Genomic DNA, 26,024 nt, shown 5'->3' with positions numbered 1-26,024 from the left:
GGGATACATGATGTCCAACTGACAGTGCTAAAGCAAACAACAGATCTATAAATTAAAATGAGAGCAATTCCTTCTGGAAGGTTCCAGGGAGTTCAAATATGAAGGTGTCCAGAGAAGGATCGAGGCTGGCCCACCACTGAGTGAGACACCCAGTGAGAAGCGTGGCGTGAGGAAGCCAGGGGGAGAGCCGGGCCCCTGGGGCCTGGAGAGCAGTGCCGCTGCCTTTGTGGGCTCTGCTTCTGAGCACTCCCCACAGCCTGTCAGGTCCAGGGTGATGACAGGGAGGTCCTCAACCTCAGGAAACGCCCTCTGCCATGCCGACCTGGAGCCTGCAGTCCCCAGCATGTCCCTGGGTCACGGGGTCACATGGGGCTGGCCCGGGCAGCTTGTGGTCATCAGAGTGCTGTGTGTCCTGCATCTCAGCTAGGCTTTGCTGGGTTGGGTTTTCAGAGCAGCTGCATAAGTTGGCCATGTGCTTTTTGCCTAACTCAGTGGGCACAGGCTGGGCACTTGGTCTGGTCACTCTGTGAGGCCCTTGTCCACCTGGGTGCCTACCACTGGAGAAGTGTGCTCAGAGGGGAGAGTGAAAGTAAAAGTCGCTCAGTCGTGTCCAACTCTTTGCAACCCCATGGACTATAGAGTCCATGGAATTCTCCAGGCTAGAATACTGCAGTGGGTAGCCTTTCCCTTCTCCAGGGGATCTTCCCAACTCAGGGATCGAACCGGGGCCTCCTGTATTGCAGGTGGATTCTTCACCTACTGAGCTATCAGGGAAGCCCAGAGGGGAGAGTAAACTGTGTTCAATTCCTTTCCAATAAATTCAGTGATTTATATCTCAGTGATTTACATCCATTGATGGCCTCTGTCATCAAGCACAGCAACTCCCTCAGGCTCTGGAGGCTTCCTGCCCAGCCACCAAGAAAAAGCCACAGTGGCCCAGGGGGAGAGGTGGGGAATGGCAGTGAAGTCAGATCAGAATCACTTCCCCACAGAAAGCGCAGCCAAAAGCGGAGAGAGCCAAGCACGTTCTGGTTACCTGCCAGGCAGCTGCAGGAGGTGACAGCCACGGGCACCTTCCTCCAGGCTCAGAGCCAGCACACAGTCCTATGGCCCATTTCTTGTCTGGGCTAACCTCCCTCAGAGTACTGCAGGCCCTGTGGCCTGGGCCTGGGCTCCGGCTTCCAGTTCCCTGAGAGGGGGTGTTTACCGCAGGGGCATTTGCTACTTAAGTACCTGAAGGTGCCCTAGAGGTTGGTGCAGCACACTGGCAGCACGTGCCAGAGCAGAGTGGGCCTGCTCGTCAAGCAGGGGACGGGCCTGAATACCATCAGCTTCTAGAACTCCTTTAAGTCTTGGAAAGGGGCAGGCCTCCTTGGGTTTAAAAACTAACTGGCTGAGCCATCAACTTAGAAAGGTTAGCCTTGCGGGGAGCCAAAGAGCAGTCTTTCCTCTGGAATGGGAATCTGTGGATGGACAAACACCCCGAGAGGCAGAAGAGACATAGATTATGCCAGAAATTTTGGAAAAAGGTATATGGCAGATGGAGAGAGGTACAGAGAAAACAAAAATGCTGATTTCAGTCATGTCACCATATGTTCAAAAAGCATCTGGAAGAAAACAATTGAAGAGCTTCAAGTCACACTGGATGGTTGCAGCCCCGAGAGGCTCCTAGAATGGACAGAAGTGCAGCCTGTCACAGAAAGAGGTGGAAGGGGAACAGGGACGTTGTACAAAGGAAATTTAACAAGGGAAAAAAAGCTGTTTGCTTAATGTAGCCCTGTGTAAAGTCAACCAAGGGAACTCTCTCTTATAAGATCTTTGAGAGTTTCAAAGTACTTAGTTTCAAGAGTTCCTGGTGGCCTAGAATTCTCTGTCTTGGGTCATCCTTGGGTAGTTATTTGGGCTGCAGGAAGGGACATTCCCAGCCAGGCTGGGCCCTGGGAGCCCCTGACAGCCCCAGGGCCTGTTTCGGTTTGAGTCTCTAGTCTCCTTGCACTCTTCCTTCCTCTTCCCACTTCTCAGCAAAGAAAGACTCTGTGCGTCTGCACAGGCCCTAATCCTCAAACTGGGACAGCTGGTGGCTTAAAGATCCAAAGTTCTACCAGCAACCCAAGTAGCCTGACCTGAAGGAAAGCCCTCAGTCCTCACCGCCCACATCTCCTTGCCACCAGACAAAAGGTCACATGGCAGCAGAGGCCAGGGAAGGCTTTGTACCTGGTGTGGTGGGTGGCTCAGCCAGCTGGCTGAGGACGGCTGCAGGTGTGGCCCTTCAGGGGCACAGGCAGGCAGAGAGGGCTCCTTTCAGCATGACACTGTGGCTGCCCCAGTTTGCGTCCATGATACGAGAAATGAGAGAAAGTGGGATGTGCAACCGACAAGGGTGGAGGAGACGTGGGGGAGGGAAAAGGAAAAGATGGCCTGTGAGGGAGTCTAACAACTCTTCTCTTGGAGATCTAGGACAAGCAGTTATTTTGTGAACTTGAGGGCTACACATTCAATATTCTACCTGGAAGTCCCAGGGTAGGAAGAAGAGCCTGGGCTTTGGGTCCAGCACCACCTGTTAGAATCCCTGCTCAGCTCTATCAGCCATGTGATCCTTCTGTACAACAGACAGGGCAGAATGTGTCTCACAAGGTTAAAATAAGGGGTCACAGTCTTGTGATAAATCCCGTTTGCCTACCTCCTAGCATACAGAGGATGAGATGGTTAGATAGCATCACCAACTCAATGGACATGAACTTGAGCAAACCCTGGGAGATAGTGGAAGACCAGGAAGCCTGGTGTGCTGCAGTCCATGAGGTTCCAAAGAGTTGGACAAGACTTAGCAACTGAACAACAGCAGCAGCATACAAACTGTCACCGCCACATTTCAAACTTAAAAGTAGCCTTGAACTGAAAGGTCATCTTGGGGAAAAGTAAAATCAAATGTATACCAAAGGGAATTTTCGCGTAAGTCTTCATAATTTAAAAGTGAGTCTGTGATAAAAACTCTTCTCTCTGAGATTAGGAACAAGACACGGACACCTGCTATCATCACATCTATTAAACATGTACAGCACTTTGGCCACGTCACACAAAGAGCTGACTCACTGGAAAAGACCCCGATGCTGACAGGGATTGGGGGCAGGAGGAGAAGGGGACAACAGAGGATGAGATGGCTGGATGGCATCACCTACTCGATGGACGTGGGTTTGAGTGAACTCTGGGAGTTGGTGATGGACAGGGAGGCCTGGCGTGCTGCAATTCATGGGGTCGCAAAGAGTCGGACACGACTGAGCGACTTAACTGAACTGAATTGAGCACCATAAAGCAAGAAAAAGAGACAGATGGTCTGATACTGGAAAGGAAAAAGACTGGGTGCAGAGAAAACCAGAAAGAATCTATAAATGAACGGTCTGAATAAACAAATTTGGAAAGGTCACTGGATACAGGGTCAATAAAAATGAACTGTCTTTTCATACCTTAGCAACAAAAAGAAAAGGACATTTATAAATACCATTTTAAATAGTATCACAAATATTAAATACCTAGGAATAAAGCTAATGAGAGATAATCAAGAAGACTACTGTATCAAAGTTTATAAAACATTATTGAGGAAAATTAAAGAAGACCTAATAACCTCAGATATGCAGATGACACCATCCTTATGGGAGAAAGTGAAAAGGAACTAAAAAGCCTCTTGATGAAAGTGAAAGAGGAGAGTGAGAAAGTTGGCTTAAACCTCAACATTCAGAAAATGAAGATCATGGCATCTGGTCCCATCACTTCATGGGAAATAGATGGGGAAACAGTGGAAACAGTGTCAGACTTTATTTTGGGGGGCTCCAAAATCACTGCAGATGGTGACTGCAGCCATGAAATTAAAAGACGTTTACTCCTTGGAAGGAAAGTTATGACCAACCTAGAGAGCATATTAAAAAGCAGAGGCATTACTTTGCCAACAAAGGTCCATCTAGTCAAGGCTGTGGTTTTTCCTGTGGTCATGTGTGGATGTGAGAGTTGGACTGTGAAGAGAGCTGAGCGCCGAAGAATTGATGGTTTTGAACTGTGGTGTTGGAGAAGACTCTTGAGAGTCCCTTGGACTGAAAGGAGATCCAACCAGTCCATCCTAAAGGAGATCAGTCCTGGGTGTTCTTTGGAAGGAATGACGCTAAAGCTGAAACGCCAGTACTTTGGCCATCTCCTGCAAAGAGTTGACTCATTGGAAAAGACTTTGATGCTGGGAGGGATTGGGGGCAGGAGGAGAAGGGGATGACAGAGGATGAGATGGCTGGATGGCATCACCGACTCGATGGACGTGGGTTTGAGTGAACTCTGGGAGTTGGTGATGGACAGGGAGGCCTGGCGTGCTGCGATTCATGGGGTCGCGGGGAGTAGGACATGACTGAGCGACTGAACTGAACTGAACTGAAGAGTGGGATATACCATGGAGAAGAAGAGAAACGTAAAAGGGTTCATTTTTTTTTTTCAGATTGATTTATAGATCTAAAGCAATCTCAAAATAAATCTCAGCAAGTCGTGTGCATATGTGTGGCAACTGACAATCTGATTCTATAATTTACATGGCAACAGAAAGGCCAAGAATAGCCTAGGTGCTCTTAACCGAGGAGCAAGGTGGAAAGTCTAACTCTGCTGAATATCGAGACTTTTAACAAAGGTACAGTGATTAAGACAGTGTGGTACTGGCACAGGAAGAGACCTGTAGATCAGTGGAACAGAACAGAGTGCAGACAGAGACCCGTGTGGATAGAGACCCTCCATTTTGATGAAGGTGACCCTGGAGAGCAGTGGGAATGCTGCTGGGTTGATTAGATGTCCATATGGAAAAAAAAGAAACTTGCTGTTACATACTCAAAATTCAACTATGAATAGATTATGGGTCTAAAATAGAAAAGGTAAAACAACAGAGCTTCTAGAAGATAATAAAAGAACATTTTGATGGTTACTTTCATGTGTCAACCAGACAGACCACAGAGAGCCCAGGTGAAACATTATTCCAAGTGTGTCTGTGAGGGTGTGTTTCTGGTTGTCTGTGAGCAGAACTGGATAAAGTGGATTGCCCTCCCCAGTGTGGGAGGCCTGAATAGAACAAAAGTGTGCAAAGTGAGTTTGTTCCTCTCACTGCTCGCCATCTCATCTCATCTTCTCCTGTCTGCAGACTGTGGTTTACCACTGACATTCCTGGTTCTCAGGCCTTCAGTTCACTTCAGTTCAGTTCAGTCACTCAGTCGTGTCCGACTCTTTGCGACCCCATGAATCACAGCACGCCAGGCCTCCCTGTCCATCACCAACTCCCAGAGTTCACTCAAACTCATGTCCATCGAGTTGGTGATGCCATTCAGCCATCTCATCCTCTGTTGTCCCCTTCTCCTCCTGCCCTCAATCCCTCCCAGCAGCAGAGTCTTTTCCAGTGAGTCAGCTTTTCACATGAGGTGGCCAAAGTACTGGAGTTTCAGCTTCAGCATCAGTCCTTCCAATGCACACCCAGGACTGATCTCCTTTAGGATGGACTGGTTGGATCTCCTTGCAGTCCAAGGGACTCTGAAGAGTCTTCTCCAACACCACAGTTCAAAAGCATCAATTCTGCAGCGCTCAGCTTTCTTCACAGTCCAACTCTCACATCCATACATGACCGCTGGAAAAACCATAGCCTTGACTAGACGGACCTTTGTTGGCAAAGTAATGTCTCTGCTTTTTAATATGCTATCTAGGTTGGTCATAACTTTTCTTCTGAGGAGTAAGCGTCTTTTAATTTCATGGCTGCAATCACCATCTGCAGTGATTTTGGAGGCCAAAAAAATAAAGTCAGACACTGTTTCCACTGTTTCCCCATCTATTTCCCATCAGACTCCACTAAATTCTACCACCAGCCTTTCTGGATCTCCAGCTTACAGACAGCAGGTCATGGGACTTCTCAGGCTACATAATCACATGAGCCAATCCCTCATAACAAATCTTCTTTTACATACTACAAATATAAGTGCAAATATAAATATATATGTCCTATGGATTTTCTTAGAGAATTCCAACACAAACATGTTTTCATGATTTTTATAGTTTTCTTAAAAGGGATATAAGAAGAATTAACCATAAAGAAAAAAACTGATACACTGAACTACACTGAAATAAAGAAGTTCTGTTCATTTAAACAGCACCAACGAGAGCGAAAAGGCAAGCTACCGAGTGGAAGAAGATATTAGCAACACGGATAACTAACAAAGGACTTCTACCCAGAATAGAGAGAAGGATAAGTCAACAAGGAAAATGGAAAACCCAGAAGAATAATGGGCACAAAATTTGAAAAGGAGCTCCAATACATATATGAAATCTCATATGCTGCTGTGGGAGTGTTACACTGGTACAGCCACTTGGGAAAATTGTTTGGCAATATCCACTAAAGTGGATATTTTCTTTGAGTTAGCAGTTTCACTCCCAGGTATCTGCTCAAAAGAAATGTGTGCATCAAAAGACATGTATAAACATAATTATTTATAAAAATTGGGACCAAATTGGAAGCAACCCAAATGCTGACTGAATTAATGCAGATTGGATCAATTACAATGTATTTATACAAAGGAAGTCTTACAGCAATGAAAATGAATGAACTAGCAACAAACATATGCAGCAACAAAGATGAATTCTCACAAACACAAAGCTGAAAAAAGGAAGACGCAGAAGAGAAGACGCCAAAGGATTCCATTCATATGGGTGGATGGCATCGGCAACTCAGTGGATACGAATCTGAGCAAACTCCGAGAGATAGTGAAGGACAAGCAGGCCTGGTGTGCTGCAGTCCATGGGGTAAGCAGAGTCGGACACGACTGAGAAATGGAGCAACAAAGTCCAAAACCGGCAAAACGAGTCTACAGTGTTCGAAGGTACGGTGGTGGATTCCTCTCTGGAGGACAGAGGGGCATGCAGAAAATGCTCTAGTTCTTGATCTGGGCGATAGCTGCGTGGTGTGTTTGTTTTCTAATACTCTATGAACCAGATGCCCATGGCTTGTGCACTTTTCTCTGTGCATGTCAAAGTTCAAAAATGAGTTTATGTAAGAGTCTATTTTCCAGTGTGTGGACCAGGGAAGAAAATAGTGGAGCGGGTATTAAGCCACACTACGTGCTGAGACATGGGCCAGTGTACAGGCTGTGTCTGCGCCCAGCTGCTGTCCAGTGCAATGTCCCCACTGCCGCTGGCTTCCATGCTTCCTCACGCTAGTTGCTTCTGCCCTTTAGAATGCGAGCAGGAGCCGAGGGGCTGGGGGTATCCATTAGGGGCTGAACGCCCTGGCCCAGCTGCCCCAGGAAATCTCCAATGAAGGATTCAGTGCTTCACAGCATGGCTTCAGGCTCCAGCCCTCCCCCACTCTCCCAGGAGGTAGCAAAAGGATGCTGACTCAACACAGCTGAGCAAGAGGTGCCCTGCCCTGCCACTTGTGGGCTGCACTGCCTTGGTAGGAGAGCAGGTGACAGTAACCCAGACGTAACATAAGCCACGCGGGAGGTGGCCTCGCTGACCCAGGCCTGGCTGCCCTCCCTGCCCCAGGCCCCAGTCTGTGCAGCTGTTCAGGCCCCACCCTGCCGTGTATCACGTGGCTGAGGCAGATTCCCAGGGAGAGAAGCCTGCTGGCTGGCTCTCCTCCAGTTTACAGCTTGACCTGGGGCGGGGCACCTCTTGGGGACCTGGCTTCCTTTTCTCTTAGGTGGGAGTGTTCATACCTCCTTTCCTTCATATAGAGAAGACTGAGGTCCAACAAAACACTGAATCTGGGTACCCAGGATATCATTCTTGCCCGGAGTGGGGTGGTGGAGGGAAAGGAGCCCCCCACCCCTACCCCAATCTCTCTGCGCGGTGTGACAGCAGAGAAGCACAGCCCTCGCCCATCACCATCTTTACTCCAGAGGCTGAGGCAGGAGTCGGGCCTGCACACACCACAGGCCGACACTCCAGGCTGCGATGGAGGCGGTGAGCACACACCTGCAAGTGGCTGACTCCAACACGCACGCCGCAGCTGCAGGCTTGCCCTGTGAGCTCACTGCTGGCACCTTTCTCTGGCTCAGTTGCCTCCAACTCCCCCCAGACCTCTCCTCACACCCCCCACCTTTGGTTTCCAGCTCCCCTTTCTCCTCACCAAGGGCTTCACCAGGAACAAGAAAGGCATTCTTCATTCTAACCAGGCAGTGTCAGTGGGAGGTCTGCAGGCTCCCCCGCCCCCTCACCCCGTTACATCGCTCCTTAGCCCGAGGAACTGGCATCTGGTCCGAGGTGCACACACAGAGTGTCATTTCCAAAGCCCTGGAAATGCTGGGAAGGGTTTGTGTTCGTCTGAAGTTGTCAGGACTGCTGGGAAATATTCCATCTGTTTATTTAGGTGAGGGATGAGGACAAGTCCCGAGCAGAGGAAGAAGCGAATTAAAAGGGCTAGGGGTGAGCGGTGGCTGTCACCAGAAGCCCCGTCCAGACACAGGGTCTTGGCCCTCTGGATCTGTGTTCCCAGGTGACTGGGCAGGGCAGAGGTCCCGAGCAGGCTGGCCCCTGAGGATGGCACTGTGGGCTACACTCTGCTCACCTGGCCTCCTTTCCCCACCCCTCTCCTTCACAGGAACAGGGCACAATGAGCTCTGGAATCTGCTAGAACTAGAGTGAAATCCAGGCTCTGCTCTTGACCATGGTGTGACCCAGGGCAGGTTAACCCCTCTCTCAGCTTTGTTTTATTTAATCTGCTAAAACTGTGAAAATAATATAATCTCGTTGACTTTTTAAAAAATCTGTAAAGTTATAAAAATTAAGATCTGTCTTGGATGGTTTGGGGTCAAAGCCCCTAGCCCAGGGCAGGTGTGCTGTGGGCATTCAGGAGGTGGTCGCCTCTACCATAGTCAGGCTGCATGGATCAGAAACTCTAGAGGTCATGAGTGAAGTGCAGCCTTGCAATTCAGCTCAGCTTCTCCAAGTATGCTTGGCATATTTAATGCTCTTTATAATGATTACTATGCCCTCCTATCAGGCAAAAAATGGTACGGAGTAATGTAAGTAACTATAATTACTCTATATTTAGAGTCAAGTGAAGTTTTTGCAGCCTGTTTCTTCTATGTGTTAGTTCTTCAGAATTCATAAACTATCCAAGGAGACAGTTTTCCCTGACGTCAGACATAATGTAATCCTCATGATAATCCCACAAAAAAAAAAAAAAAAAAAAAGGAAAGAAAGAAAAGACAAAGGCTGGAAAGAGATTTGACTTCTCAAGAGCCAGGTTCCTCCTCTAAAAGGATTCAGTTAGGTCCCCCAACCCCTTCGTCAAGCACTATGTGCCAGGTCCTGGGCTAGGCACTAGGGGTGCTGAAACGAACCAATCAAGGCCTTGACCTTAAAAGGACTCAGCCCAGGAGGAGGCAGCAGACAAGCCAACCAGCATCTGGAGCGCACTGAGTGCCGGAGCAGAGCCAGGCAGGAGGGGCACAGGACCACTCAGATGGCACTCGTGATTCAGCCGTTCGTAATGGCTGTCAGGGGTTGGAACGGCTTCCCCAAAGAAGTGACACTTCGCTGAGGGTGGAAGGAGAAGTAGAAGTTACCCAGATGGGTGTAAGGGGTGGTGGGAAAGGTTGGTGTTCTAGAAGCAGGGCGTGGCCCTGTCACCCAGAGACACCGTGCACATGGCAGGCTCAAGGTGTCAGGCAGGGCTGGAAGATGGGTTTGCTGGAGCGGGTAGGCATCCCATCACAGAGCTGATGGCACCCAGTCCCTCCCACTAGCCCCTGAGCCCCTGAGGGTCACATGAGTGTTCATTCAGCTCTCCAGCCTCAGTGACTAATTCTGTACTGGTGTCCCGCAGAAACTCTCTGTATGCTTGTTGAATGGGTCACAGTTTACAAGGTTTATTTCAACTTCTGGTTTCTGACAAGACAGTAGACTGAACTGAGGTAGGCCTCTTTCCCAACACAAACACATGGAAAAGATGGACAAGATACTGCAAAAGAATCATCTAAGTGTATGACTGGGGGAGAAGGGGATGAAAGAGGATGAGATGGCTGGATGGCATCACCAACTCAATGGACATGAGTCTGAACAAGCTCTGGGACTTGGTGATGGACAGGGAGGCCTGGCGTGCTGCAGTCCATGGGATCTCAAAGAGTTGGACACAACTGAGCGACCGAACTGACCGAAGTGTATGACTGAGCATGGAAGAAAGAAGGGAAAACAGCCAGTTACTTGAAATGAAGAGGAAACTAAGTCAAAGCGGTAATCTTTACCAGAGCAAAGGGGAGCTGGGAGTATGATACCCTGATACAGTTACAGGAGCGAAGGTTTTAATGCCCACAGGAGGGAGACCATCTGCTGGAAGCTGGAACTGAGAGGCCCGCAGAAAGCCAGGACCCAGGAAGGGCTGCTGGTCTTCGAACAGGGATCAGGAAGCCCTCATGAGCAGCCCAGAGGAACATCTATCTGTAGGTGGAGCAGAGGGGAGGTGCTCCTTTCTGAGATGGGGATCCTAAGCAAGCCTGGACTGCCTGTAGGTGTGGAGGCTGAATGCACACCACCCAACTTCTGGGAATCCTAAACTAAGAGGTTAACATCAAACTGGCAAGACCTATGGAACTCTCGGGGTCCTGGCAGAATAAACGCCAAAGCAGCGAAAGGACACATGCACAACCCAGGAACATATGGGACTCTCACAGAGAACACAATCCCCACTTAAGATGACCTGAAAAAACAGAACAAACCACGTGAGGAAATGAACCACCTAAAGCCAAACCCTCAGAGACCACGTTTGGGAGAACAGATACTCTTAGAAGTAGAAATACGTGAACAATCAGAAAAGGGTTATAAAATAAGTATAATCAAAATAACTAGAAGAGATGAAAGGAATAGAAATAGTGAAAAACTAGGACACGCAAAAAGAACAGGAAAAAAAAATAGGCTGATTTTTTAAAAGCTCCAAATATAACACCTAAAAATTAAAAATAAAAACGAAACACTCAAATCAGAGTGGAGTATCAAAGAGCAGACCATAAACAGCTATCAGGAGGGCAGTGGACTTCCCAGGTGGCGCCTGCCAGTGCAGGTGACGTGACGGACGTGGGTTCAATCCCTGGGTCAGAAGATCCCGTGGAGAAGGAAATGCCAACCCACTCCAGTACTCTTGCCTGGGAAATCCTACGGACAGAGGAACCTGACAGGCTGCAGTCCATAGGGTTGCCAAAGTGTTGGAAATGACTTAGCGACTAAACAACAACCACTTTGAAATCATGGGCCAGGCTTGATTTATCTTTCTTTCCGTAGCGCCTCACATACACACATACTGCCTGGAGTAGGGGCTTACTAAATGTTACCCTAACCCTAACCCTGAACTGAATTCTTATGAATCACTTGTTCATCCTTTGAGGCCTGTTCCTTGCTCTAGGAAGAGATCTCCAAAACCCAGTTTGAGGAACATGACTGAATCAGCTCTGGCTTCACCGGATTTCATACAAAAGGAAGGTGAAGTTTCTGCAACAGAGAAAAAGAAGGTGGTCTACAGGTGTATGGGCTGTGAAGGGCGGTGGGGAGACAGAGGCCTCACACCCCTTAGATGCAGATTTGAACAGCCTTGGGAGGCTGGCAGAATAATTGGAGCAGAAGGCTTTACTAATCTAACCTGAGGCACAAGAGGGCAGCTTCTTTCCCCTAATGATCTCCGAGCTTTAAGAATGTTTTTCTGGGGACTTCCCTGGTGGTCCAGTGGCTAAGACTCCATGCTCCCAATGAAGGTTCAATCCCTGGTCAGGGAACTAGATCCCACATTGCCACCACTGAAGATCCCACATGCCACAACCAAGACCTGGTGTGGCCAAATATAACTAATATTGAAAAGGAAAACTTAAAAAAAAAGAAAAAAAAAAAGAACATTTACCTGAGAACTGTGCCCTCCAGAGTTGAGGTCCTACTAGAGATTGGACAAGTCTGAGGGTCTGTTTTCCTTGAAGCCCAGAGGCCGAAAGGAACTTCTTCATGGAGAAGGAGAATGGCATGACGTGGAGTCATGGATCGGGGTTACTAGGATGTTCTAGGAAAGGATGTGGATACAAGAGTCCAGGGAGCAGAAAAGCAGAGTGCCTATTTTCAAAGCTATTCCATCTGATGGGAAAGACCACTGGGGAGAACGTGAGAGCCTCAGTACTTACTCAGAAAAACTTCTTTGCTGACGGATTGCACTTGGCAGTGATAAGTACTAAAATGATTACAAATTATATTTCAGGGAATACCCAGATAAAAGTAGGAGTTTCAATAATTAATTGTACCCAACTAATATTCAGCTGGGGCTTCTCTGGTGGCTTAGCAGTAAAGAATCTGCCTGCAATGCAGGAGACCTGAATTTGATCCTTGGGTGGGTAAGATCCCTCAGAGGAGGGAATGGCTACCCACTCCACTATTCTTGCCGAGGAAATCCCATGGACAGAGGAGACGGGTAGGCTACAGCCCATGGGGTCACAAAAAGAGTCAGATGAGACTGATCGACTAAAACAACAACAATATTCACTAATTTCTTTTATATGTAGAACCTTATTTCTCTGATGCTATTGCCTTCATTTTTTTGGTTGAGACAAAATGAGTCCCTTAGGGGCTGGGCTGGAATCTCACTTCCTAAACACCACTGTTGAGATTCAGGCAGTCGAGGAATTGTCCCTGAAAGTGAACAGAGAAACACAGACAGGGCAGAGCCAGGGGAGAGAGAGGAATGTCTCAGCCAAACTCAGGGGGTTCTCCACGCTTGACTTCAAGGTCACAGCGGGGAGAGGAGTCTAGTCTGCCTTCGGACAGAGTGCTCACGGCTGAGGCCTGCAAGAGGCGTGTGCACCAGCCTCTGCCCCCATCAGTACTCTGCAAGCTGTAGCCGTAGCTCACTGGGAAAACAGAAGGGAAGTCATGAGATGATTTTTCTGTTTGGGAAGGAGAGGCCATCAACACTTACTGCAAGCATTCTATGTGCTAGGCGGGCGATGATGTCACCCCATTGAATCCCCATGACAATCATATCAGAAAAGTATCATTAATCCCATTGCTCTTAAGAGATGAAAAAACTTGAGGCTCAGGGAGGGTAGAAAACTTGTCCACAGGTTGAGAATGAACCCCAAGGCTGCCTCTAAGAGGAGCAAGAGAAAACCACAGAGGGGGGCCCCAGGGCATCTATCACACTTCCCGGGATCATGGTTCCTCCCCAGTTTCCTGCACAAAGGCTTTCTCTTACAGGTCTTCAGTCAAAGCTTTTCAGTACTCACAACTCCTACATTCTCTCCTACATTGCTTTGTCTGATAACATGATAGTTATCAGAACTGGGGATTAGGCCAAGAAACAAAGCTGGCTCTTCTCTCTGATCAGCTTCAATGACAATGTGAGTTGTTGTCACCAGACCTCTGAACCGCTCAGACACGGACTTCAAGCTACTGCCCTTCTCCCACTGAACAGAAACTCTGCCAACCTTATTTTCAAGGAGCAGAGAGTCAGGCCATGAAGCTGACACCATTGTGTTTCCGGGGCCACAGTTTGTCATATGAAGGGCTGCCTTCTGACACAACAGCCTAGAAATCCTGCAACTGTTTTCCAGAAACAGAGCCATCCAAGAAGAATGATGGTGTTAAAGGATGCTTGGTCAACTTTCCTGAATGACTGATTTGGTAGGAATTGCGGGTACATAATAGCTTAGGATAGATTACAAAGATTACAAAGTACTAAGGATAAATTACAAAGACGAGTAACACTTTGAAAGTAATCTGAATGGAGATTTGGTCTTGAAGGCACTCAGTAACCCATCTGCCACCAATAACAGAGCAAGAGTTCTTAAGGAAGATCAAGTTTTCTTCTAGAAGATTCCATTGGCATGTGCCTATTTGATCCTTCCACTGGGTAAAACTAACCAGCTTGGGTACTTAAAACAATTAGTCCTCACGTCCAGGTTGGGACTATTCTTGTCATCACTGAGTAGCACCTTGGGACATCAGTTTTCTTTCATCTATTTTTTCCCCAGAGTTAATGTGATAATGTTGACTCTGCCTCACTCAGCTGTGGCAAGTGACCTTAAACAAGTTACTTACATTCCCTAGACCTCAGTTTCTGCAAATACAATAGTAATAGAAGAAAATTCTTCAGGTTATCATGAGAATTAAGTGGGATAACACTTAATTACCGTACTATCCCTTGACTAGTCCATTTATTCAAAGCTATGGTTTTTCCAGCAGTCATGTATGGATGTGAGAGTTGGACTATAAAGAAAGCTGAGCATTGAAGAACTGATGCTTTTGAACTGTGGTGTTGGAGAAGACTCTTGAGAGTCCCTTGGACTGCAAGGAGATCCAACCAGTCCATCCTAAAGGAGATCAGTCCTGGGTGTTCACTGGAAGGACTGATGTTGAAGCTGAAACTCCACTACTTTGGCCACCTGATGTGAAGAGCTGACTCACTGGAAAAGACCCTGCTGCTGGGAAAGAGTGAGAGCAGGAGGTGAAGGGAATGACAGGAGGAGATGGTTAGATGGCATCACCACCTTAATGGACATGAGTTTGAGTAAACTCTGGGAGTTGGTGATGGACAGGGAGGCCTGACGTGCTGTGATTTACAGGGTCGCAAAGAGTCAGACATGACTGAGTGACAGAACTGAACTGACTGATCCTTCGCCTGTGATACACACAGTAGGTGCTCAATGGTAGCTGCCTTCACCATTCATCACGCTCATCATCTTCTTCAGAGCACACCCCTCACCTCACTCATCACCACTTTCACTGTCCCACAGACAAACACACACAGTCAAGGAGGCAGCCTGGGATGAAGAAAAGAAGTGTGCAAAACTATGCCAGGAGCCATCTTTGAACAAGGTCACCAACTTAAACCTCTGTAGGTACCCACGAATGGCCCATCTCTGAAATTCCCAAGGTAAGGAGGAGGGACACATTGGGAGACTGGGACTGACATATCCATACTACTATATGTAACATAGATAACTGACAAGAACCTGCTGCATAGCACAGGGAACTCTGCTCATTACTCTGCCATGACCTATGTGGGAAAAGAAAATAAAAAAACAGCAGATGCATGTATATGGAAAACTGATTCACTTTGTTGGACAGCAGAAACTAATGCAACATTGTAAATCAACTATATTCCAATAAAAATTATTTTAAAAAATGGAAAACAAATTCACAAGGCAGGTGGATTATCACAACAAACTCCTATAAACAGTACAGTCAGACTGAACTACAGCAAAAGTCACACAGTGAGCCCAATAAGCAAGCCCATGATTGGAGATGAAGTAGGGGTGGGGGGGTCAAGAAGAGCTGCAGCCTGGAAAGGAAGGTTCGCTTTGGAATATATTGGGTTGGCTAAAAACCTCGTCCGGGTTTTCCCGTAAGCCCTGCACTAATCTTTCGGCCAACCCAATACTTCTAATACATTACATCTGTTCTGACACAAGTATTTTCACACCCTATACAGAAGGGCAAAAGAGATTTTATAGGAGAAATACTTTTGTGCCAGCTCTTTTCTAATACAGTCACAAAAAGTGTGATTGCCTCCCTGAGGATCTCTTAGTCAGGGAGGCCGCGTACACGGAAGCCCAGGGGTGCTACCTCCACAGGACAGGGTCAGGCAACACGCTTTCCCACAGAGTGGCTTACTTGTTGCTGTCTCGGTACTCATAGACATGACATCCTTGAGGCAACCCAGTCTCGTGGTCCAGGGTGAAAGCCAGCTTTAGCTGCATAAGGAGAGAAGAGAAAAACGGGTACGTTTTAGGCACTGTGCTCTGTTCATTCTGACAGCTGAAATGAAAAAACAAGAAAACAAGCAAAATCACTTTCCCTCAAGAGGACATGGTGTTGAGAACCTGGCCTGCCCGCCCTGGGAAGAGCCCACACCTTACAGGGACACGGGTGTCAAGGAGAACTGTCACCAGGACTCAAGTTCTCCATTCGGCGAGCAACCAACTTTTATTAAGGCCCCTATTTGGTGCCAGACCCTGAGTGAGCTCATGGGGAAAGAGCAGAGAACAGTAGCAGAGAGGATCCTGTGGTTTAGTAGAGGAGACAGACATCCATCACATAATCGTGCTGATGAATGGAAAAAACATTTATATATATATATATATATATATATATATATATATATATATGTGAAACTTTAAATAGGTTCTCTGAAGAAGGGAAAAAAAAACCTCCTGTGTTTCTACACGGGTAAATAACCTGACCTAGACTGGGAAAGTGGGAAGACGGGGTTACCTAGACAGTGGGAAGGATGGAGGGGAGAGAAGAGGGCCCTCCTTGGCAGAGCCCTGGGTGCAAGACTAGCAGGAGCTGAAGGATGGATTGGGGGCGGGGGGTGTATATTGGGCAATGATGCTGGAAAGGAAGGCCAGGGCAGGGTACGCAGGGCCTTCTCAGCCATGTTGGAATTTCTGACCTTTACCTTACTAGCAAAGGGAAGCCTCTGACAAGTTTTAAGAAAGGGGTAGATGACCATGACCAAAGTTATGTTTTAGCAGGATCCTTTTGTCTATTACAGAAAAGACCTTTTGTCTATTAGAGAAAAGACCGCAGTGGGGAGGGCAGAAGTAGGAGCCCCTGTGGCAGGCAACTGAGCAGTGCAGGTGAGTGGTGATGGGGCTGGGACCTGAGGGCAGGTGGGCGAGATGGACAGAAATGGACAATGTGAGATCTTGAGTAAAGGTTCCGCAACAGAAAGGACAGAATATGCCGATGGATTCGGTGCTGGGGAATGTGAGGACAGAAAACAGGAAGTCGGGGATGGTTCAGGTTTTTGATGTTAACAACCAGGCAGGTGGTGGTTCCACTGCTGAGCTGGAGGACTGAACGCAGGGACGGGCAGACAGTCCAACGTCTGATTTTGGCCATGTTGACTTGGAGGCGTTCCTTAGCTTTTTCCTGATTAGGGAAGATCAGGAACAAGGATTCTGGTGATGATGTCTTGGTTTCTTTCCGGATTCTAAGAGGAGTGTTCAGGTGTGGCTGAGAAGCCAGAGCTCTGTGAGGTGTGTCTGTCCTGCTGGGGCCTGGACAGCTAGGGCAGTGCTAACATTTATTTCCAAATGCAGAGATAGTTACCAGATTTACAAATTTCCTGGGTTTAAACATCACTAGGGAGGGAATTTGCTAGAGGTCCAGTGGTTAGGACTTGGTGATTTTACTGTGATGGTCTGGGGTTCAATCTAAGATCCTGCAAGCCACACAGTGTGGCCAAAATAGTTCAATTAAATTTTAAAAAATCACCAGGGAAATTTTTAACTAAAATTAACTGCACATTAGGAGGATATATTATTATAGCTTTTTTTTTTTTTTTTTAACTGAAAGCTGCTGACACAACTACTGATGTGCATCATTAGATTCTGGATGCCTTTCCTCTTCCTTAGAGGGACATGAGCTTGTAGGAAAGGCCTGTCCTCTCACTGACCCAGATGAAAATAAAAAAGCAGAAACAAGCCCTGCTTCACCAGCATGGAGCCAGGAACTTCAAGTCAAAGGCATGTTTTCCCCACAGAGCACCGCTTGGATCTTCCCAGCCCTCTTTCAGTAAAACAGAAAGCAGTTATTTACAAATATCTGTTAATTACAATCCCCCCTTTTTTCTTTACTTTCCTTTTTGTAGCTAAATTCAGGTCTCTATACACTTAGTCCATTTCAAAGACTCTACTGCTTAGAAATTTTCAAAGCCTTCGATTCAGTGATTCAAGTTACAAATTAATGGCTTGGAAAAGTATCATAAATGTAGAGGAAAGAGTTTTCTTTTTTAAAAAACTATTTACTTCAGTATTATTTATTGGAAAGACTCAGAAAAACCAGAAATAGCAGAACAGTTAAATAAACCATACTAGAGTCAGGTGCAGAATAGCATACGGCTGTTAAATGGTTTATAAAGAATTTTTATTAACCTGGGGAAATATTCGGGTTAGATGAAAAGAAGCAAGATGCATATTTGATCAGTTCAGTTCAGTTCAGTTGCTCAGTAGTGTCCGACTCTTTGTGACCCCATGAATTGCAGCACGCCAGGTCTCCCTGTCCATCACCAACTCCCAGAGTTCACTCAAACTCACGTCCATTGAGTTGGTGATACCATCCAGCCATCTCATCCTCTGTCGTCCCCTTCTCCTCCTGCCCCCAATCCCTCCCAGAATCAGGGTCTTTTCCAATGAGTCAACTCTTCGAATGACATGGCAAAAGTATCGGAGTTTCAGCTTCAACATGAGTTCCTCCAATGAACACCCAGGACTGATCTCCTTTAGAACGGACTGGTTGGATCTCCTTGCAGTCCAAGGGACTCTCAAGAGTCTTTTCCAACAACACAGTTCAAAAGCATCAATTCTTTGGCACTCAGCTTTCCTCCTAGTCCAACTCTCACATCCATACATGACCACTGGAAAAACTATAGCCTTGAGTCGACGGACCTTTGTTGGCAAAATAATGCCTCTGCTTCTCAATACACTATCTAGGTTGGTCATAACTTTCCTTCCAAGGAGTAAGCGCCTTTTAATTTGATGGCTGCAGTCATCATCTGCAGTGACTTTTGGAGCCCCCCCCCCCCCCCGCCACCAAAAAAAAGTCTGACATTGTTTCCACTGTTTCTCCATCTATTTGCCATGAAGTGATGGGACCAGATGCCATGATCTTCATTTTCTGAATGTTGAGCTTTAAGCCAACTTTTTCACTCTCCTCTTTCACTTTCATCAAGAGGCTTTTGAGTTCCTCTTCACTTTCTGCCATAAGGGTGGTATCATCTGCATATCTGAGGTTATTGATATTTCTCCCAGCAATCATGATTCCAGCTTGTGCTTCTTCCAGCCCAACGTTTCTCATGATGCACTCTGCATTTAAGTTAAATAAGCAGAGTGACAGTATACAGCCTTGATGTACTCCTTTTCCTATTTGGAACCAGTCTGTTGTTCAGGTCCAGTTCTAACTGTTGCTTCCTGACCTGCATACAGGTTTCTCAAGAGGCAGGTCAGGCGGTCTGGTATTCCCATCTCTTTCAGAATTTTCCACAGTTCATTGTGATCCACACAGTCAAAGGCTTTGGCATAGTCAATAAAGCAGAAATAGATGTTTTTCTGGAATTCTCTTGCTTTTTCCACGATCCAGTGGATGTTGGCAATTTGATCTCTGGTTCCTCTGCCTTTTCTAAAACCAGCTTGAACATCAGGGAGTTCACGGTTCACGTATTGCTGAAGCCTGGCTTAGAGAATTTTGAGCATTACTTTACTAGTGTGTGAGATGAGTGCGATTGTGCAGTAGTTTGAGCATTCTTTGGCATTGCCTTTCTTTGGGATTGGAATGAAAACTGACTTTTCCAGTCCTGTGGCCACTGCTGAGTTTTCCAAATTTGCTGGCATATTGAGTGCAGCACTTTCACAGCATCATCTTTCAGGATTTGAAATAGCTCCACTGGAATTCCATCACCTCCACTAGCTTTGTTCATAGTGATGCTTTCTAAGGTCTACTTGACTTTGCATTCCAGGATGTCTGGCTCTAGGTGAGTGATCACACCATCGTGATTATCTGGGTCGTGAAGATCTTTTTTGTACAGTTCTTCTGTGTATTCTTGCCACCTCTTCTTAATATCTTCTGCTTCTGTAAGGTCCAGACCATTTCTGTCCTTTATCGAGACTATCTTTGCATGAAATGTTCCCTTGGTATCTCTAATTTTCTTGAAGAGATCTCTAGTCTTTCCCATTCTGTTGTTTTCCTCTATTTCTTTGCATTGATTGCTGAGGAAGGCTTTCTTATCTCTCCTTGCTATTCTTTGGAACTCTGCATTCAGATGGTTATATCTTTCCTTTTCTCCTTTGCTTTTTGTTTCTCTCCTTTTCACAGCTACTTGTAAGGCCTCCTCAGACAGCCATTTTGCTTTTTTGCATTTCTTTTCCAAGGGGATGGTCTTGATCCCTGTCTCCTGTACAATGTCACGAACCTCTTTCCATAGTTTATCAGGCACTCTATCTATCAGATCTAGTCCCTTAAATCTATTTCTCACTTCCACTGTATAATCATAAGGGATTTGATTTAGGTCATACCTGAATGGTCTAGCGGTTTTCCCTACTTTCTTCAATTTAAGTCTGAATTTGGCAATAAGGAGTTCATGATCTGAGCCACAGTCAGCTCCCGGTCTTGTTTTTTCTGACTATATAGAGCTTCTCCATCTTTGGCTGCAAAGAATATAATCATATTTGATCACATACCCCCAAAAAAGTACATTTAAAAAAAAATTCCACAGATGGCATAGAAGACTGGAAGGAACAATGTCAAAATGGCAACAGCAATTGTTGTTGTCATTATTCAGTTGCTCATTCATGTCCAACTCTTTGCAACCCACAGGACTGCAGCATGCCAGGCTTCCCTGTCCTTCACCATTGCCAGGAGCTTGCTCAAGCTCATGTCCACTGAGTTCGTGATGCCCTCCAATCATCTTGAACTCTGTCATACCCTTCTCTCCCTACCTTCTATCTTTCCCAACATCAGGATCTTTTCCAATAAGTCGGCTCTTCTCATCAGGTGGCTAAAGTATCAGAGCTTCAGCTTCAGCATCAGTCCTTCCAATGCATATTCAGGGTTGATCTCCTTTAGGATCGACTGGTTTGATCTCCTTGCTGTCCAAGAGACTCTCAAGACTGCAACAGTGATGTCTTAACTTTCTTTGCATTTTCCAAAGTCTTTATGAGAAACATGATGAAATAAAATCTGTTGTCCTTAGTAACAGGAAAATTGGAAAACTTAATTCTTAATCCAAGTCTATGCTGCTGCTGCTGCTAAGTTGCTTCAGTCGTGTCCGACTCTGTGCGACCCCATAGATGGCAGCCCACCAGGCTCCTCCGTCCCTGGGATTCTCCAGGCAAGAATACTGGAGTGGGTTGCCATTTCCTTCTCCAATGCATGAAAGTGAAAAGTGAAAGTGAAGTCACTCAGTCGTGCCCGACTCTTCGCGACTCCATGGACTGCAGCCTGCCAGGCTCCTCTGTCCATGGGATTTTCCAGGCAAGAGTACTGGAGTGGGTTGCCATTCCCTTCTCTGAATCCAAGTCTATGACCCAACCACTAATGCTGAAGAAGCTGAAGCTGAATGGTTGTATGATGACCAACAAAATCTTCTAGAACTAACACCAAAAAAACATGTCCTTTTTATTATAGGGGACTGGAATGCAGAAGTAGGAAGTCAAGAGATACCTGGAGTAACAGGCAAGTTTGGCCGTGGAATACAAAATGAAGCAGGGCAAAGGCTAATAGAATTTTCCCAAGAGAACGCACTGGTCATAGCAAACACCCTCTTCCAACAACACAAGAGAAGACTCTACACATGGACATCACCAGATGGTCAACACCAAAATCAGACTGATTATATTCTTTGCAGCCAAAGATGGAGAAGCTCTATACAGTCAGCAAAAACAAGACCAGGAGCTGACTGTGGCTCAGATCATGAACTCCTTAATGTCAAATTCAGACTTAAATTGAAGTAAGTAGGGAAAACCACTAGACCATTCAGGTATGACCTAAATCAAATCCCTTGTGATTATACAGTGGAAGTGAGAAATAGATTTAAGGGACTAGATCTGATAGACAGAATGCCTGATGGATAGAGGTTCATGACATTGTACAAGAGACCAGGAGCAAGACCATCCCCAAGAAAAAGAAATGCAAAAAAGCAACATGGCTGTCTGAGGAAGCCTTACAAGTAGCTGAGAAAAGAAGAGAAGCCAAAAGCAAAGGTGAAAAGGAAAGATAAACCCATTTGAATGCAGAATTCCAAAGAATAGGAAGCAGAGATTAAAAAGCCTTTCTCAGTGATCAATGCAAAGAAATAGAGGAAGACAATAGAATGGGAAAGACTAGAGATCTCTTCAAGAAAGTTAGAGATACCAAGGGAACATTTCATGCAAAGCTGGGCAACATAAAGGACAGAAATGGTATGGACCTAACAGAAGCAGAAGATATTAAGAAGAGATGGCAAGAATACACAGAAGAACTGTACAAAAAAGATCTTCACGACCCAGATAATCACGATGTGTGCTCACTCACCTAAAGCCAGACATCCTGGAATGAGAAGTCAAGTGGTCCTTAGGAAGCATCACTTCAAATAAAGCCAGTGGAGGTGATGGAATTCCAGTTGAGCTATTTCGAATTCTAAAAGATGATGCTGTGAAAGTGCTGCACTCAATATGCCAGCAAATTTGGAAAACTCAGCAGTGGCCACAGGACTGGAAAAGGTCAGTTTTCATTCCAATCCCAAAGAAAAGCATTGCTAAAGAATGCTCAAACTACTGCACAACTGCACTCATCTCACATGCTAGCAAAGTAATGCTCAAAATTCTCCAAGCCCGGCTTCAACAATACGTGAACTGTTAACTTCCAGATGTTCAAGCTGGTTTTAGGAAAGGCAGAGGAACCAGAGATCAAATTGCCAGCATCCGCTGGATCATCGAAAAACAAAAGAGTTCCAGAAAAACATCTATTTCTGCTTTATTGACTATGCCAAAGCCTTTGACTGTGTGGATCACAATGAACTGTGGAAAATTCTGAAAGAGATGGGAATACCAGACCGCCTGACCTGCCTCTTGAGAAACCTGTATGCAGGTCAGGAAGCAACAGTTAGAACTGGACATGGAATACAGACTGGTTCCAATAGGAAAAGGAGTACGTCAAGGCTGTATACTGTCACCCTGCTTATTTAACTTCTATGCAGAGTACATCATGAGAAACACTGGGCTGGATGAAGCACAAGCTGGAATCATGATTGCTGGGAGAAATCTCAATAACCTCAGATATGCAGATGACACCACCCTTATGGCAGGAAATGAAGAACTAAAGAGCCTCTTGATGAAAATGAAAGAGGAGAGTGAAAAAGCTGGCTTAAAGCTCAACATTTAGAAAACAAATATCATGGCATCTGGTCCCATCACTTCATGGCAAATAGATGGAGAAACAGTGGAAACAGTGTCAGACTTTATTTTTTTGGGCTCCAAAATCACTGCAGATGGTGATTGCAGCCATGAAATAAATACGCTTACTCATTGGAAGAAAAGTTATGACCAACCTAGACAGCATATCAAAAAGCAGAGACATTACTTTGCTAATGAAGGTCCGTCTAGTCATGGCTATGGTTTTTCTAGTAGTCATGTATGGATGTGAGAGTTGGACTATAAAGAAAGCTGAGCACCAAACAATTAATGCTTTTGAACTGTGGTGTTGGAGTAGACTCTTGAGAGTCCCTTGGACTGCAAGGAGATCCAACCAGTCCATCCTAAAGGAAATCAGTCCTGAATATTCATTGAAAGGACTGATGCTGAAGCTGAAACTCCAATACTTTGGCCACCTGATGCGAAGAGCTGGCTCATTAGAAAAGACCCTGATGCTGGGGATGATTGAAGGCAGGACGAGAAGGGGACAACAGAGGATGAAATGGTTGGATGGATCATCGACTCAATGGACATGAGTTATGAGTAAACTCTAGGAGCTGGTGATGGATAGGGAAGTCTGGTGTGCTGCAGTCCATGGGGTCACAAAGAGTTGGACATGACTGAAATGAACTGTACTGAACTGGATGAGGGAGTGGGAAGGACTGGGGGCTGTGGTCAGAGAGTAGGTTGTATATGATCTTGGAGATGGAACAGTCAATCACAAGATTGAAAGAAAGGTCAAGAAATGGAGAGTCCAAGGTTGGGGTGGGGGTGGGGTCCTCCGTGAGAGGTCGCATATCAATTCAGGATGATGACTGTTTCCCAGATAAACCAATTCAGAAGGCGTGTCCTGGAGGTGTTCAGGTTGTGCGGGTGTGTGTAGGCACCTACTGTGTGAACAGTTCTACATGAATGAATCAGTCCAACTGGTCCCTCTGCAGATGTAAGAGCATGTCCAGCAGTCACCTTCTCCTTCCTCATGAGACTCTAGCTTCATTCAGCTATACCCTCCTGCCCCAGGCCAGGGGATTCAGAGGGAAGCAGATCCAGTCTCCAGGCCTGGACCTGGCAGTTCTAAGGTGACCTCACATACATTCCAGTAACTGATCAGGAACCTAAGCCAGTCAGTGCATGGCATTTCCTGGCCCTAGGAATGGGTTCAGGAACGGACATGTGATCCAGTGGAGGCCAATGTTTGCTGGGTGCTTCTGAGCACGAGGGCCAGAACTGTTGCAACTCGCTTGCTACCAGCCCGAGGAGGAAGCCAGCTCAGGAAGGAAGCAGACTCAAAAGACCTGAGAAGAGCAGAGCCAGGACCTTGACAAGCGCCGAGCCTGCTCCCTGCCAGCCTCCCGGGCCTCGGCTGCTCTTTGTAACCACTCATTATTTCTCTCGAGGACACCGACACACTCCACTTCCTTGGCTCCGCTTGCTCTAATCCACTCTCCATAACGCAGCTGAGTCATCCTTCTAAACACAAGCCTGATGACACGGCCCTCTGTAAGGACCTTTGATGGCTTCTCCTGCTGTCTATACATCAGAAGTATAGAAATGAATGAAACACAGTCCAGTCCTTCTGTGGGTTGGCTGCCGCATAATTGAATGTGGACTGTGACCGAGGGTCGGGTAAGGTGGCAGGTGCTGAGGCGGGTGAGCCCACCGGGGAGGGCCTTGGGGGCGAGGATGAAGTCTTGGAGGAGAAGCTCGAGTCGGCCCGATGGGAAGAGCGCCCCGGCCTTCTCCTGCCACAAGGCTCCATGCTCTCCTTCCACACCGCACTGCTCACTGCAAGCCTGGACAGTGCCAGGCACGTCAGACCTCCAGGCCCTTCCGTGTGCTTCCGGGGGAGTCCTTCTGGTCCGTCCCAGCAAGATCTCACGCATCCTTCAAGATTCTCTCTGTAAGAGTGGATCTTCCAGTTCCCTCCTCCAGGGACTGGAGGCATGGCTGTTCTTCCCCAGGGCGTCCAAGGGATCAGGAGTGGGAGCTTCACCAGGTACCCCAGGCACTCGGTGCCCTAGCTCTGTCCACAGCAGGTGCCCAAAGCCTGGTGTTGAGCTGAACTGCAGAGCAGAGGTTCAGAGCATCTTGTTTACCTGTCAGCCACAAACTGCTCTGGTCATTTCATTTACAGACACAGAATCACGCCCCCTGCAGGCTCCTGAAGTCACCCCACTTTATGGAGTTTGTAAGTCCTCACTTCTGTAAAGAGAGCCTGTGCATGTCTGGCCGCCTTTGGTCACTGTATCTCCAGACTGCCAGCAGCGGCTCAAGTCCTTTCGGTGCCCAGGGGCTCCCATCTCACAGTGTCTCTGAAGAGGAGCTCAGTCCATCGCTCCACAGTACTTATGGAAGATGCCTCATGAGCCAAGCGTGGTGAAGAAACAGGCAGGCCTAGAGGCCACCTTCTGTGCCAGTGCTGGCTCTAATCAGGGCCCGTCCACCAAGTGGCTCGGCTTGGGCCGCTGGCCTGCCAGGATGACAGCTGCTCTGAGACGTCATGAGGTCCGGCCTTCCCTTTCCAGAAGCAGTGCCATGTCAAGCAGAAGAGCCCGCTATGAGTCAACCTTCTCCCTGGGAGGACAGTTTCCAACTGCACGACATTCCTGTACTGCATACGGAGGGAAGGCAGCAAAGGAACCACGATAGGCAGTGACAAGGCTGCTCTGTCGACTTCCACCAGCAGAGGAGGGAGGCTTTAAATGGGTCTGCTTAGAGGTAAGGTTTTCTTCTGGACAAAAGACAAGCCAGTCTCTCTAGCAGGAAGAGAAGAGCCTATGGCGTCCAGGGGCTTAGGCTAGACCCCAGAGGAGGGCAGAGACTCCTGTTGGGACCCCTTCTGACCTTGCCTGCCTACTTCAGGGTGGGCCCTGGGGAAACCGGCACTGTGAGTGATCTGAAGGAGCTGGGGTGAGCGGAAGAGGCTGGAGGCCTCCTCCACAGACTGTGGGAATGTGGGGTGCAGGCCCTGTTGGAGTTGTTGGGCCTACAAAGGTCCTCCTTCAGCCTCCTTGAGTCTTGGCAAGTGAGACTACAGGGCCATCTTCTTAGCTGGCGCAATAGGTGAGCATTGAGACTGACTGACTTAGGACTGAGGCAGGCTTC

The 26,024-nt window shown here is 47.0% G+C and overlaps 1 protein-coding gene across 3 annotated transcripts in view; it reads right to left on the bottom strand.

The window, feature by feature from the left end:
• The window catches only part of DIS3L2 (DIS3 like 3'-5' exoribonuclease 2), a 360,246-nt gene that overhangs the window by 27,989 nt on the left and 306,233 nt on the right, over positions 1-26,024 (bottom strand). For all 3 annotated transcript variants that reach the window (XM_052655148.1, XM_052655156.1, XM_052655165.1), the window contains exon 14: positions 15,643-15,722. In XM_052655148.1, coding sequence (XP_052511108.1) covers positions 15,643-15,722 — 80 coding nt within the window. The remainder of the gene's footprint in view (positions 1-15,642; positions 15,723-26,024) is intronic.

The sequence above is a fragment of the Budorcas taxicolor genome, chromosome 2, assembly GCF_023091745.1.
Source record: "Budorcas taxicolor isolate Tak-1 chromosome 2, Takin1.1, whole genome shotgun sequence".
Taxonomy (NCBI): Eukaryota; Metazoa; Chordata; class Mammalia; order Artiodactyla; family Bovidae; genus Budorcas; species Budorcas taxicolor.
Note: the sequence above shows the minus strand (reverse complement) of the source record. Positions and strands in the feature narration are given on the sequence as shown.